The 13,942-nt window shown below is 39.7% G+C and overlaps 1 protein-coding gene across 3 annotated transcripts in view; it reads right to left on the reverse strand.

Moving 5' to 3' along the window:
* MFSD14B (major facilitator superfamily domain containing 14B) overlaps window positions 1–13,942 on the reverse strand; it is a 122,068-nt gene that overhangs the window by 73,590 nt on the left and 34,536 nt on the right. For all 3 annotated transcript variants that reach the window (XM_043486676.1, XM_043486675.1, XM_043486677.1), the window contains one exon: window positions 9,393–9,488. In XM_043486676.1, the coding sequence (XP_043342611.1) occupies window positions 9,393–9,488 (96 nt within the window). The remainder of the gene's footprint in view (window positions 1–9,392; window positions 9,489–13,942) is intronic.

Genomic DNA, 13,942 nt, shown 5'->3' on the forward strand with positions numbered 1-13,942 from the left:
CCTCAGAAGCTAATCAAGCCCCAAGTATATAACCCAGAAAGAGAATTCCCTGGCGGTCCAGTGCTTAGGACTCGGCACCTTCATTACCAAAGCCCAGGTTCAACCCCTCGTCAGGGAACTAAGATCCTGCAAGCTGCAAGACATGGCTAAAAAACAAATAAGAAACAAACAAAATACAGATCCACACCTAGACACATTATAACAGAAACTGTTGAAGACAAAGATAAAATCTCTAAAGCAGCACGAAAAAGAAAATGAATTACTACTTATAGTAGGGACAAACAAACTTATTGTGTAAAGGAACATAAATATAAGATAAACATTTTAGGTAAGATGGTCTGTGTTACAACTACTCAACTCTGCCACTGTAGAACAAAAGCTTTCACATTCACTGGGCACTGCTGTGGTCCAAGCAAACTTTACAGTTGAATTTCATACAGTTTTCATGTGTGACCAAAAGCATACTTTTTAGAAATGCAAACAAAAAAAAAATTTAGTACACAGACCACATAAAAACAGGTAGTGGGCCAGATTAAGCCTGTGGACCATAGTTTACAGACCCCCTGACATCAAGTGAACTACAATACTTACTAACAACTCTCTTCCCATCAGATGTAATGGATGCCAGAAAGCAATATAATGATATATAAAAAGTGCTGAAAAATTATTAAAAAATCTAGAATGCGCACTAAATATTTTATATACCAAATTCTAAGACAAAGAGACCCACCAACAGTTACCCTGCATTGATATTTTCATGTCAACTCTTCTTAAAATTATATTAACTTGATAAGTTGAAAATCAGCATTTTTTTTAAAGCATTCACAAGTTTATAGATACAAAAGCATGCTACAGATTACAACATACAACAAACAATAATAAGACAGAAATAAATGCCAAACAAAGGTCATTGCATCTGATTAGCTAAGACGTGGTAACTGTCAGCTGTGCAAAAGAAGGTAAAGATTTAATATAATGTCATCATATTAATATAATGTCATCATATTAATATACTGGGCTGCCCTGGTGGCTCTGTGGTAAAGAATCCACCTGCCAATGCAGGAGACGCAAGAGATGCAGGTTCGATGCCTGGGTCAGAAAGATCCCCTAGAGTAGGAAATGGCAACCCACTCCAGTATTCTTGCTTGGAAAATTCTGTTAGGGGAAGCACACTGACTGAAACCACCCACCCTGGCCAGGTACCACAGTAACCATCTGCATGAGTTGTTTTAAGACAGGAGGTCCCGGTAAGGAACTCGGAACCAAAAAGCCACCACCAACCACCGGAAGAGTTCAGGAAAGGTCAGAAGGAGACACCACATGTTCAACCAGCTCCCAGAATCCTTCTCGCTGGCGTCCATCTTAGCTGAGCAATGTGTGCGCCACCAGGAAGGGCTCTGAGTCAGAATGATTACCCTAGGACAACCCGGAAACTAATCCCATCACCATACAGCCCGAGCCTGCGAGCCAAGCAGCAGAGCAGTCCTCCTGGGTTCCCTTACCCAACTGCTCTCCACCCAGGCACCCCTTCCCAATGAAAATCTTTCTCTGTCAGCATATGTGTCTCAGACAATTCATTTCCAAGTGTTAGACAAGAGACCACTTCTGGGCCCTGGAAGGGGTCCCCGTTCCTGCAACAATTCCATGGACAGAGGAGCCTGGTGGGCTACAGTCCACGGGGCTGCAAAGCGTTGGACACAATGGAGGGACTGAGCACACAAATATACACCACGTATTACCGGTACTTTTAGTGAGCGGTACTTACTTTAATAATTATATGACACACAAAAGGGTAGTGAGAGGGTAACAGGCAGGAAGCCTAGGGAACCCCAAATGGAGGAAATAGACTGCAAGTGGAGGATTTTTTTTGGTTTTTCCTTCTCTATACAAAATGAAAAAGTTTTCTTTTAACTATGTATTTGCTTGGAAATCTGCCTTCCTTTAAGATTCATGTCAATTGTTTTATGGCCGGGGATGTTCACTTTGTGCAATGCTATCTCAAAATGCATGTTGTGGGAGAGGGGCCTGATACAACTCTCAGTTTTGAGATGATCCTTTAACAGACATATAACTCTTAGCCAGAACTAGCACACTTTCTGCCCTCTTCTGATGCCTATGTCAGAAGAGGCCTATGCCTATCTCTTTATACTTCAATAAAACTTTATTACACAAAAGCTTCAAGTGATCAAGCCTCATCTCTGACCCTGGATGAAGATCCTCTCCTCCGAAGGTCACGATTTGCAGCGTAGCTCATGGCTTGCAGCTGCAACCTTTCAGTAGGTTCTGGATACTATGGTCAAAAACACCATTAGGAAATCATCAAAATCATATAAGATGAGTCTGGAACACTTTATGAATCCAGAAAGCAAACAATATCAATTTGCTTATAGTCAGAACTTTACTTCCTTTTCAAGTGCAGAGCAAATCATGCCTCAAAGTGCCTGTGTACTCTGCCCAAAATGCCTGACAAACAGCTCTATTCACCCATCCACCTCACTTCTCAAGAGAAAACACTGGTTATGCAAAGGAAGCAGAAGGACTGGACTGTGGAGCTGATGAGATAGGCTACATGTCTGTTATATGAACATATATGTTGAGAGTAAGTAAGAAGGTATAGGAAAACTGAATGTGGCAGCAAAGTGTTTGAAGAGCATTCTTTGGATTAGTAATCACCATACAGAGAGAAGATGGGGTGGTAGGAAGAAATATTGAGTCCTCGAATTTTTAGCAGGATTCCTGAAATGTGAGCTTACAAAAGAAAATCTGCAAATTGCAAAAAATAAAATTCTTCATTCAAAAGAACTAATATTAAGCATATCTTTATTGAAATACATCCTCTGTTTAAATATACTTTAAGACATTTAAAGAAGTTTAAGCAGAGTACTTTATTTACATTAAAATGAGATCAGGCACTCTAAAAGGATACATATTTTGGTGAGAGGGTAGAATATCAAACAGGAATGTAAGATAAGAGAGAAGTCATTTTTATGTATGAGCTAATAGTACTACTGGGAGGTTAAGGCCATTGTGTAAGGCCACCTTTGTGGTTTTGCTTCAGTATACTAGGGGTGGAGACCTTTCTGATGGTGCCTAACTAACAAACTAAAGCTGTAAGCTAGGACATGGCCACACAAGAGAGGCAACAAATCCCACAGAGAAAATAATAAGTAAATTCTTGGGAATTCCCTGGTGATCCAGTGGTTCAGGATCTGCCTTCCAGTGCAAGGGATGCAGATTCAATACCTGTTGGGGAATTAAAATCCCACATGCCACGGACAGCTAAGCCGACGCATGCACGTGTCACAATGACAGAGTCCACGTGCTCTGCAGCCCCCACGCCACCAACACAGATAAGGCCACACACCACAATGAAGAGCCCGTGTGCCACAACTTCGACCAGACGTAGCCAAAACAAAACAAAAAAAAATTTTTTTTAAAGACATAAATTGTTCTACACTACTTAAAACAGTCCTAATGAATGTTAGGATGCAGTCACACTGCACAAAATATGGTTATGTATATACTGCTCTGTATCTCCAAACTCTGATCTCAGGACTTTCTCTTGCCCTGGAAACAGAACAGAGTGCTTGCTATCTACTAGCTACAGCAGAAGTTTGGGCAGGGGGAAGGAATATGCGTGAACGATCATCCTTAAATTATACCAAGGCAGATGACAGACTCAAGATTCCAAAAACTGGAAACTGGACTTCAATAAACTCCATCATAAAGGAAGAGAATAACAAACTCCAGCTGTCATGAAACAAACCCTATATTTGCCCCTTCCTTTTTGAACAACCTAATATTATCACTTCTCTGTCCAACCAGAAAAGGCAGAAAGTGGAGGGTGTATGCCAGAGCAAATCTTTCTTTTCAAAAAAAGGAAACCAATTCTCCCACATCAAAAAAAAAGAAAGACACAAAGTTACCAAAACTATGGTAAAATCTGGAGGAGACAGGAAAGTAAAAGACATTTAGCTTAATTTAGCAACACCAAAAGCTTAGAAAAAGCAAGAGAACATGGGCTTCCTTTGTGGCTCAGCTGGTAAATAATCCGCCTACAATGTTTGATCCCTGGGTCGGGAAGATCCCCTGGAGAAGGGAAAGGCTACCTACTCCAGTATTCTGGCCTGGAGAATTCCATGGACTGTATAGCCCATGTGGTTGCAAAGAACTGGACACAACTGAGAGACTTTCACTTTCATTAACTGAGCAATACTTTGTCTATGACACTGTAGAGTGACACTAGCAAATCTGTATTCCTCACCAAACCTTTGCAAGAAGTAAAACTGCTCAGAATCTGCAAAAAGAGCATTTTAGCTGCCTTCTAAGATTGCATTCCAGGGTCTAACAGGGACACAGAAACCCTAAGAAAATTGTTTTGGGCAGTAAGAAAGAAGATATACTAGGCCCCTGGGGCACATTAGCTAATCAATTAAATTTAAAAGGGATCTGATAATCTGGCAGCAGCTGCTCGAGGGGGCAGGGGTGGCTGAGAGGAGCTTACCCACGTCCAAGTCAGGGCAGCCAAGAGGAGCTACCTCACGTCCAAGGAGCAGATGGGAGGAGCTACCCCACGTCCAAGGTCAGGGGCAGCGGCCCAGAGGAGCTACCCCACATCCAAGGTAAGGAGCAGCAGCTGCGTTTTGCTGGAGCAGCTGTGAAGAGATACTCCATATCCAAGGTAAGAGAAACCCAAGTAAGAGGGTAGGCCCTGAGAGAGGGCATCAGAGGACAGACAGATTGAAACCACAATCACAGACAACTAGCCAATCTGATCACAGGGACCACAGCCTTGTCTTAATGAAACTAAGCCATGCCGTGTGGGGCCACCCAAGACGGTCAGGTCATGGTGGAGAGGTCTGACAGAATGTGGTCCACTGGAGAAGGGAATGGCAAACCACTTCAGTATTCTTGCCATGAAAAGTATGAAAAGGCAAAAAGTCAGGACACTGAAAGATGAGCTCCCCAGGTTGGTAGACACCCAATATGCAACTGGAGATCAGTGGAGAAGTAACTCCAGAAAAGAATGAAGGGATGGAGCCAAAGCAAAAACAACACCCAGTTGTGGATGGGACTGGTGACAGAAGTAAGGTCCGATGCTGTAAAGAGCAATATTGCATAGGAACCTAGAAGGTTAGGTTCATGAATCAAAGGAAATTGGAAGTGGTCAAACAGGAGATGCCAAGAGTGAACGTCAACATTCTAGGAATCAGCGAACTAAGATGGACTAGAATGGGTGAATTAAACTCAGATGACCATTATATCTACTACTGTGGGCAGGAATCCCTTAGAAGAAATGGTGTAGCCATCACAGTCAACAAGAGAGTCCAAAATGCAGTACTTGGATGCAATCTCAAAAATGACAGAATGATCTCTGTTCGTTTCCAAGGCAAACCATGCAATATGATGGTAATCCAAGTCTATGCCCCAACCAATAACACTGAAGAAGCTGAACAGTTCTATGAAGACCTACAAGACCTTCTAGAACTAACACCAAAAGAAATGTCCTTTATATTATAGGGGACTGGAATGCAAAAGTAGGAAGTCAAGAAATACCTAGAGTAATAGGCAAATTTGGCCTTGGAGTGCAGAATGAAGCTGGGCAAAGGCTAATAGAGTTTTGCCAGGAGAACACACCGGTCATAGCAAACACCCTCTTCCAACAACACAAGAGAAGACTCTACACATGGACATCACCAGATGGTCAACACTGAATTCAGACTGTTTATATTCTTTGCATCCAAAGATGGAGAAGCTCTATACAGTCAGCAAAAACAAGACCAGGAGCTAATTGTGGCTCAGATCATGAACTCCTTATTGCCAAATTCAGACTTAAACTGAAGAAAGTAGGGAAAACCACTAAACCTTTCAGGTATGACCTAAATCAAATCTCTTATGACTATACAGTGGAAGTGAGAAATAGATTTAAGGGACTAGATCGGATAGACAAGAGTGCCTGAAGAACTATGGACGGAGGTTCATGACATTGTACAGGAGACAGGGATCAAGACCATCCCCATGGAAAAGAAATGCAAAAAAGAAAAATGGCTGTCTGAGGAGGCCTCACAAATAGCTGTGAAAAGAAGAGAAGCGAAAAGCAAAGCAGAAAAGGAAAGATATTCCCATTTGAATACAGAGTTTCAAAGAATAGCAAGGAGATAGAAGAAATCTTTCCTCAGTGATCAATGCAAAGAAATAGAGAAAAATAGACAAGGAGGGACTAGAGATCTCTTCAAGAAAATTAGAGATACCAAGGGAACATTTCATGCAAAGATGGGCTCAATGAAGGACAGAAGTGGTATGGACCTAACAGAAGCAGAAGATATTAAGAAGAGGTGGCAAGAATACACAGAAGAACTATATAAAAAGAGATCTTCACGACCCAGATAATCACGATGGTGTGCTCATTCACCTAGAGCCAGACATCCTGGAATGTGAAGTCAAGTGGGCCATAGGAAGCATCACTACGAACAAAGCTAGTGGAGGTGATGGAATTCCAGTTGAGCTATGTCAAATCCTAAAAGATGATGCTGTGAAAGTGCTGTACTCAATATGTCAGCAAATTTGGAAAACTCACCAGTGGCCACAGGACTGGAAAAGGTCAGTTTTCATTCCAATGCCAAAGAATGCTCAAACTACCACACAATTGCACTCTTTTCACATGCTAGTAAAGTAATACTCAAAATTCTCTAAGCCAGGCTTCAGCAATACGTGAACTGTGAACTTCCAGATGTTCAAGCTGGTTTTAGAAAAGGCAGAGGAACCAGAGATCAAATTGCCAACATTTGCTGGATCATCGAAAAATCAAGAGAGTTCCAGAAAAACATCTATTTCTACTTTATTGACTATGCCAAAGCCATTGACTTGTGGATCATAATAAACTGTGGAAAATTCTGAAAGAGATGGGAATACCAGACCACCTGACCTGCCTCTTGAGGAACTTGTATGCAGGTCAGGAAGCAACAGTTAGAACTGGACATGGAACAACAGACTGGTTCCAAATAGGGAAAGGAGTACGTCAAGGCTGTATACTGTCACCCTGCTTATTTAACTATATGCAGAGTACATCATGAGAAACACTGGGCTGGAGGAAGCACAAGCTGGAATCAAGACTGCTGGGAGAAATATCAATAACCTCAGATATGTAGATGACACCATCCTTATGGCAGAAAGTGAAGAACTAAAGAGTATCTTGATGAAAGTGAAAGAGGAGAGTGAAAATGTTGGCTTAAAGCTCAACATTCAGAAAACTAAGATCATGGCATCCGGTCCCATCACTTCTTGGCAAATAGATGGGGAAACAGTGGCTGACTTTATTTTTCTGGGCTCCAAAATCACTGCAGTTGGTGATTGCAGCCATGAAATTAAAAGACGCTTACTCCTTGGAAGGAAAGTTATGATCAACCTAGACAGCATATTAATAAGCAGAGACATTACTTTGCGAACAAAGGTCTGTCTAGTCAAGGCTATGGTTTTTCCAGTGGTCATGTACGGATGTGAGAGTTGGACTATAAAGAAAGCTGAGCGCCGAAGAATTGATGCTTTTAAACTGTGGTGTTGAAAAGACTCTTGAGAGTCCCTTGGACTGCAAGGAGATCCAACCAGTCCATCCTAAAGGAAATCAGCTCTGGGTATTCATTGGGAGGACTGATATTGAAGCTGAAACGCCAATATTTTGTCTACCTGATGCAAAGAGCTGACTCATTTGAAAAGACCGTGATGTTGGGAAAGACTGAAGGCAGGAAGAGAAGGGGATGACAGAGGATGAGATGGTTAGATGGCACCACCACCTCAACGGACATGAGTATGGGTAAACTCCAGGAGTTTGTGATGGACAGGGAGGCCTGGTGTGATGTGTTTCATCATGGGGTCGCAAAGAGTAGGACACAACTGAGAGACTGAATTGACTGAACTGACTGACTGATAATCTGGTATAGGGTCAAAATGCCCCAGATGTCTGGAAGGTGGTTTTAGAATTTCTCACAGGATATCAAAAACACTAAAGTATTCCTCATTTCAATTTGAATTCTTACCAAATAAAGAATGGTTACAGAATAACTTCTACATTGAGAAGCCCGCTGAACAACTACAAGTATAGACAACCGATTGCATCAGAAAAGCACTATTTTGAAACTCTGAACTTTATAACCTAAAGACATTGGGGGGGAAAAAAATCAGAAAACATTTGGTAAAAATTAAATTATAACAGCCTGTTAAAATGAACAGACTGGTGTGTCTATATTTATATTAAAAATATGTCTTAGAAAAGCAATCATTCAAGACACATGTGCCTGTAACACATACATTTGTTCAAAGAAAATGCACGTTTTACACCTGTGTCCCAGGCAGCCCCTAGGCACTAGGGACATAGTGAAGAACACAGCAGGCAGGATCTCATGAAACTTGAAATGGAGACCACTTATCCCTCATTAACCAATAACCTTCTACAGTAAAAGATTAATGAAGAAAAAGGCAATGCAATGAAAAAGAATAAAACAGAGGATTAAAAACACAGGCAGTTTAACCTTACTATTTCATCCAAGAAGTAATTTTAAATGTGCAAGAAGAATGAGAAACTTTAAAAAGTGTATAGGTAATACCTATATAATAGGTAATACTGTAAAGGTAATAGCCACCCTCTCATGGTCTCTATTTTCTAAACCTAATTTGGGAACAAAGCTTACCTGGATCCAAAGGGATTCTCTGGTAAGGCAAAGTGGTCATCGGGAAGAGTTAACCAACAATCACTTTTATAAAACAATTTAAGACAACTCAACTCTTTAAGGCCAATTAAAAAATACCTTTATTAAAACTGAGTGTTAAGTAGTTACTAGGCACTTAGAGTTTGCACCCCAATCTTTTCTTCAGCATCTCCCTTCCCTCTAACCACATCGTATATCAAACCTCCAAGTTCTTGCTAAGGGATTAAATGGTCTCTGCAAAGAAATGGCTATAGGTCAGCTACCAAAAATGGAAATTCTTCATTCTTTCATTCATCACTGTCACTGTTATATAGTACTTACCAATCTCTTATTACTATGTTCTTAACTCAAAGGCTGTTACACCCATACTAAGTAAGTTACAAACTTCAACAAAGCATTGCAATGTTTTCCTCTAGGACTTCCAAAAGATTTCCCTAACTATGCAGACTAGAGTTCACACACAAGCACTCCCAAGATTTTGGTTCAATGGAAGTAGTCCTGCTACCCAAGAATATTTAATAAGCAGATATTTTGTTGCAGGTGGTTCACAGTCTACAGTGGAAACAACACAATTACACAGTCTTAAATTACTGTCAAGAGCTACTCTCAAACACATACCTATATATATAGCTTATATACTTAAGGATGTCTCTGCTCTCATAAACAAGGACCTGGTTCAGCAATACTTACAGTTAACATTGAAGTTGTCAATAGGCCCCATGCAAAGAATTCAAGGAAGATGACAACAGCAGCATGGTATACACTTGGTCGGCCAAAGCCTTGTAGCTAAAAAAAGAGGAAAATTATCATGAAAAACAGTAAACAGGTAAAAGAAACCCATTATCCTAAAATGGTACTTAACACACACAAATTGTATAAACATACTGCTTAATATGGGTAGGTCCTACCTATTTTTCCAGTGGTCATGTATGGATACATGAGTTGGACCATAAAGAAAGCTGAGCACCAAAGAATTGATACTTTTCAACTGTGGTGATGGAAAAGACTCTTGACAGTCCCTTGGACTGCAAGGAGACCAAATCAGTCAATCTTAAAGGAAATCAGTCCTGAAAGTTATTGGAAGGACTGATGCTGAAGCTGAAGCTCCATTACTTTGGTCACCTGATGCGAAGAGCTGACTCATTAGAAAAGACCCTGATGCTGGGAAAGATTGAAGGCAGGAGGAGAAGGGGACAATAGAGGAAGGGATGGTTGGATAGCATCACTGACTCAATGGACATGAGTTTGAGCGAGCTCTGGGAGTTGGTGATGGACAGGGAAGACTGCCATGCTGCAGCCCACGGGGTCGCCAAGAGTCAGACATGACTGAGTGATTGAACTGAACTGGTATTATTTAAGATAAAACTTCATTCTGTGGTATCCCTGATTTCTTCATCTTCCCTTACAGAAGATGGCAAGATTACAGACTTTCTACTTGGGCTGTCAATGTAAATCCCTGGAACTCTGGTAGAAAATCAACTGGTTCTTCAAGAGACTCAGGTTCCAGGACCTGAATATTCTGCAACACACTAATTATGGGTTCCTTAGCCATTTGGCCTAAGTCTGAAGTTGCCCTTGTTGCATGAGAGGCAGACAGGGAGTCAACACTAAAAAGCTTCAGGGGCAGCATAGATGATTTAAAATGATAGGAGCTGGGGGAGGAACAATAAGGATTAGGTCAAATCTGAAAATACACTTTGATATATAAAGGTGTCAAAATCTAACTTTCTGTTTCTCTTTTGTTTTAAAACTGTGCCTATTCTGCTAATTTTCTTCAGTTTATGACTTCTGGAGATAAAATCTAAAAGTCTACTGGATTAATGTTCTTTGACTCTGTGACAATGGTTATTACAAGGTCAAGTGCTTTATCAGCATTTTGTAATAACTGGAAGTGATATTTACAAAAGACTCTGTAAAAATCCCCATTATTCCCATACTTTTCATACTTCAAAAGGTAAAAGCATATCTGGCATTGTTTAATTAGAATCTAACCATGAGTAAATGATCAAATTCAGATTATGAGACATATATAAGATAACCGGCCTGGTCTCCTTAAAAATGTCAATGTCATAAAAGACCAAAGTAAAGGTAGGAGACTAGTACAAATTAAAGGAGACAAGTCATGACAACCAAATGGGGGATCCCGAACTGGGTCATGGATAAAAAGGAGACAAGAGGAAAAAATGTGAATATGTAATATATATTAGATAATCATATGGCATTAATGTACTGCAACTTATGGCTATCAAATGATTTATCAGAAAAGAAGGTACATATATACTTTCTAAAGCAAACATCACAAAATTTAATTTTCTTAATTGTTGAGCCTTGATGAAGGGAATGACTATTCATTTTACTATTCTTCTAATTTTTCATTGCTTTGAAAATTTTCAAAATTTTCAGGCCAAGAACAATTGTTATTAAAAATCCAAACTTGTAAATTTCTAGATTTTTGCAACAACTAATAATAAGTAGTTTTAAATGCCACTTAAATAAGACATTTGCAAAACAGAAAGCATTTTACAAAATTTTAAAAACAAAAAAGGACCATTTAAGCACCAAACAATTAAAACAAAAGAAGATCTTTATTATAACACAACCTTTAAAGAAGGTTTTGAAACCGGAGGGTAGAGGGCACAACCTTTAGAAGAATGGCACAGCCTAGGATATATAGAACATAAACTGGTTAGAATCAACTAGGTCTCCTGAGAAAACTACGTGCGGGTCAAGAAGCAACAGTTAGAACCAGACATGTAATGACTGGTTCCAAATTGGGAAATGAGCATGACAAGACCATATACTGTCATCCTGCGTATTTAACTTACATACACACAGAGTACACCATGTGAACTGCCAGGCTGGATGAATCACAAACTGGAATAAAAACTGCAGGGAGAAATACTAACAACCTCAGATATGCAGATGATACCACTCTAATGGCAGAAGGTGAAGAGGAACTAAAGAGTTTCTTGATGAGGGCGAAAGAGGAGAGTGTAAAACTTAAAACTCAACATTAAAAATACTAAGATTAGGCATCCAGTCCCATCATTTCATGGCAAATAGAAGGGGATAGAGTGGAAGTAGTGACAGATTTTATTTTCTTGGGTCCGAAAGTCACTGCAGATAGTGACTGCAGCCATGAAATTAATAGACACTTACTCCCTGGAAAGAAAGCTATGACAAATCTAGACAGCATATTAAAGAGCAGAGACATCACTTTGCCAACAAAGATCTGTATAGTCAAAGCTATGTTTTCCCAGTAGTCATATAAGGATGTGAGCTGGTCCATAAAGAAGGCTGAGCATCCAAGAATTGATGCTTTCTGGCTGTGATGCTAGAGAAGACTCTTGAGAGTCCCTTGGATAGCAAGGAGATCAAACCAGTCAATCCTAAATGAAATCCTAAATGAAACTGTGAATATTCATTGGAAGGGTTGTGGCTGAAGCTCTAATACTTTGGCCACCTGATGCAAAAAGCCGACTCACTGGAGAAGACCTTGATCCTGGGAAAGTATGAAGGCAAAAGGAGAAGAGGGCAGCAGAGGATGAGATGGTTAGATAGTATCACTGACTCAATGGACATGAATCTGAGCCAACTTCAGGAGACAGTGGAGGACAGAGGAGTCTGGAGAGCTATAGTTCATGGGGTCACAGACTTGGACATGATTCAGTCTGTCTGTCACTGAATTCTTTCTGTGACACAGCATTAAGAATCCAAGCTTCATTAAGTCCTGAGCCTAGGTGTGGGATCTCAATTAAAACAGAGGTGGGTTCAAGTCCCATCTGAGTTGTAACTGAACCAATTATAGAGTAGCTTTTCATCCTAGCTACTTCATCTCCTGCAAGGTAGCCAGAGCAACCATTTAAATGTAAACTGATCCTCTTCTCCACCCTCCCTGGGTCCTACTGCACTGAGTCACACATCTGACACGTCCAACACGGTCCTACACTTCCCTATTTCCTTTGTTATCTGCTATGGTTTTCTACAAGATGTCTAACAAACTTCCTTTACTGTCTACCTCCCCTAGACTGGAAATATAAATGCCATGAAGGAAATGGATTTTTAAAATCTGTTTTGTTCAGAGATGTACTCCAAATAGTACAACCCACTATAATAAGCCCTCAATAAAATGCACGTGAGAGGGAAGGAGCTCTTTGGAAAAATAACGGTTTTTCTCTGGTCTCTTAAACCACAAAATCTAGAATTTAGAAAAAATGACCCCTATTCCTCAAAGACATCGTATGGAGAGGATAAAAAGGAGAACCACATACTACATTAGTATTCAGAGTAAAACAAATTTGAGCAATACTAACCAAAAGCAACATGTGGACTTTGGGTTTTGACTAACGGGAAAAATTGAGTCAACTGTGAGGTAAAATTCACATTTTAAACCAAGATAAGAAAACCTTAAACATAAAAAATTTTCTCTGCCCTCTGGCCTCCCCTCTCCCCACTGTTGATAGTTTATCTGCCTTATGCATCAACCAAACCTTTCCCATCAGTAGAAATTTCCCCTCATCCACAAATGGCAACATTCTCCTAAGACAACACCTTAAATATAACATTCTTTCTTGAAAAGAGGTCACATGGCTCTCAGATATGGATTGTGTAAGCTACCATAATCTGTTAGTTGATGTATAGCCCTGTCTCAAAAACACTGGATATAAATGTGTCTTGACCTCTGAAGAAGTGTAGTGATATAACTGTGTGTGGACCAAACGATTTTCAGAGTTTTCTGACATGCTCCTCCTGGTTAAAAACCTCAAGTTTAGCTCAAACAAAAATTTTCATTTCTTTCTTAGATCAATTAATTTTCCATCAACCCAATCATAGAAATTTGAAAATAGAATAGGTATTAAGTGATACTCAAGACTTATACTCATCATAATAATGGTACTGAAGACTTCTTTAAGTCCTTAAATCTTAGAGTCACAAACTAATGTATTAAAATTTTAAAACAGAAGGTATCTGTAAACTGTTTTAAAATCTACAGAATGAAAACAAAAGCAGAAGTAATGATAAAAATAAATTTTAAAAAGTAAACAGCTTATATGCATTTACTAATAATTTCCAAATTATCTAGGTTTAAATTACCCACTCCCACACTGCAAAGAATCTATTCTCAAAATGTGGATGAATATATGTCAACAAATTGCATAACTATCCTTGTAAATCATTCATTTTATCAATCATCATGCACACAAGAATTTTTAAAAAAGCAAATAAAAACACCCCAAAAC

Source organism: Cervus canadensis, chromosome 14 (assembly GCF_019320065.1).
Source record: "Cervus canadensis isolate Bull #8, Minnesota chromosome 14, ASM1932006v1, whole genome shotgun sequence".
In the NCBI taxonomy this organism is placed as follows: Eukaryota; Metazoa; Chordata; class Mammalia; order Artiodactyla; family Cervidae; genus Cervus; species Cervus canadensis.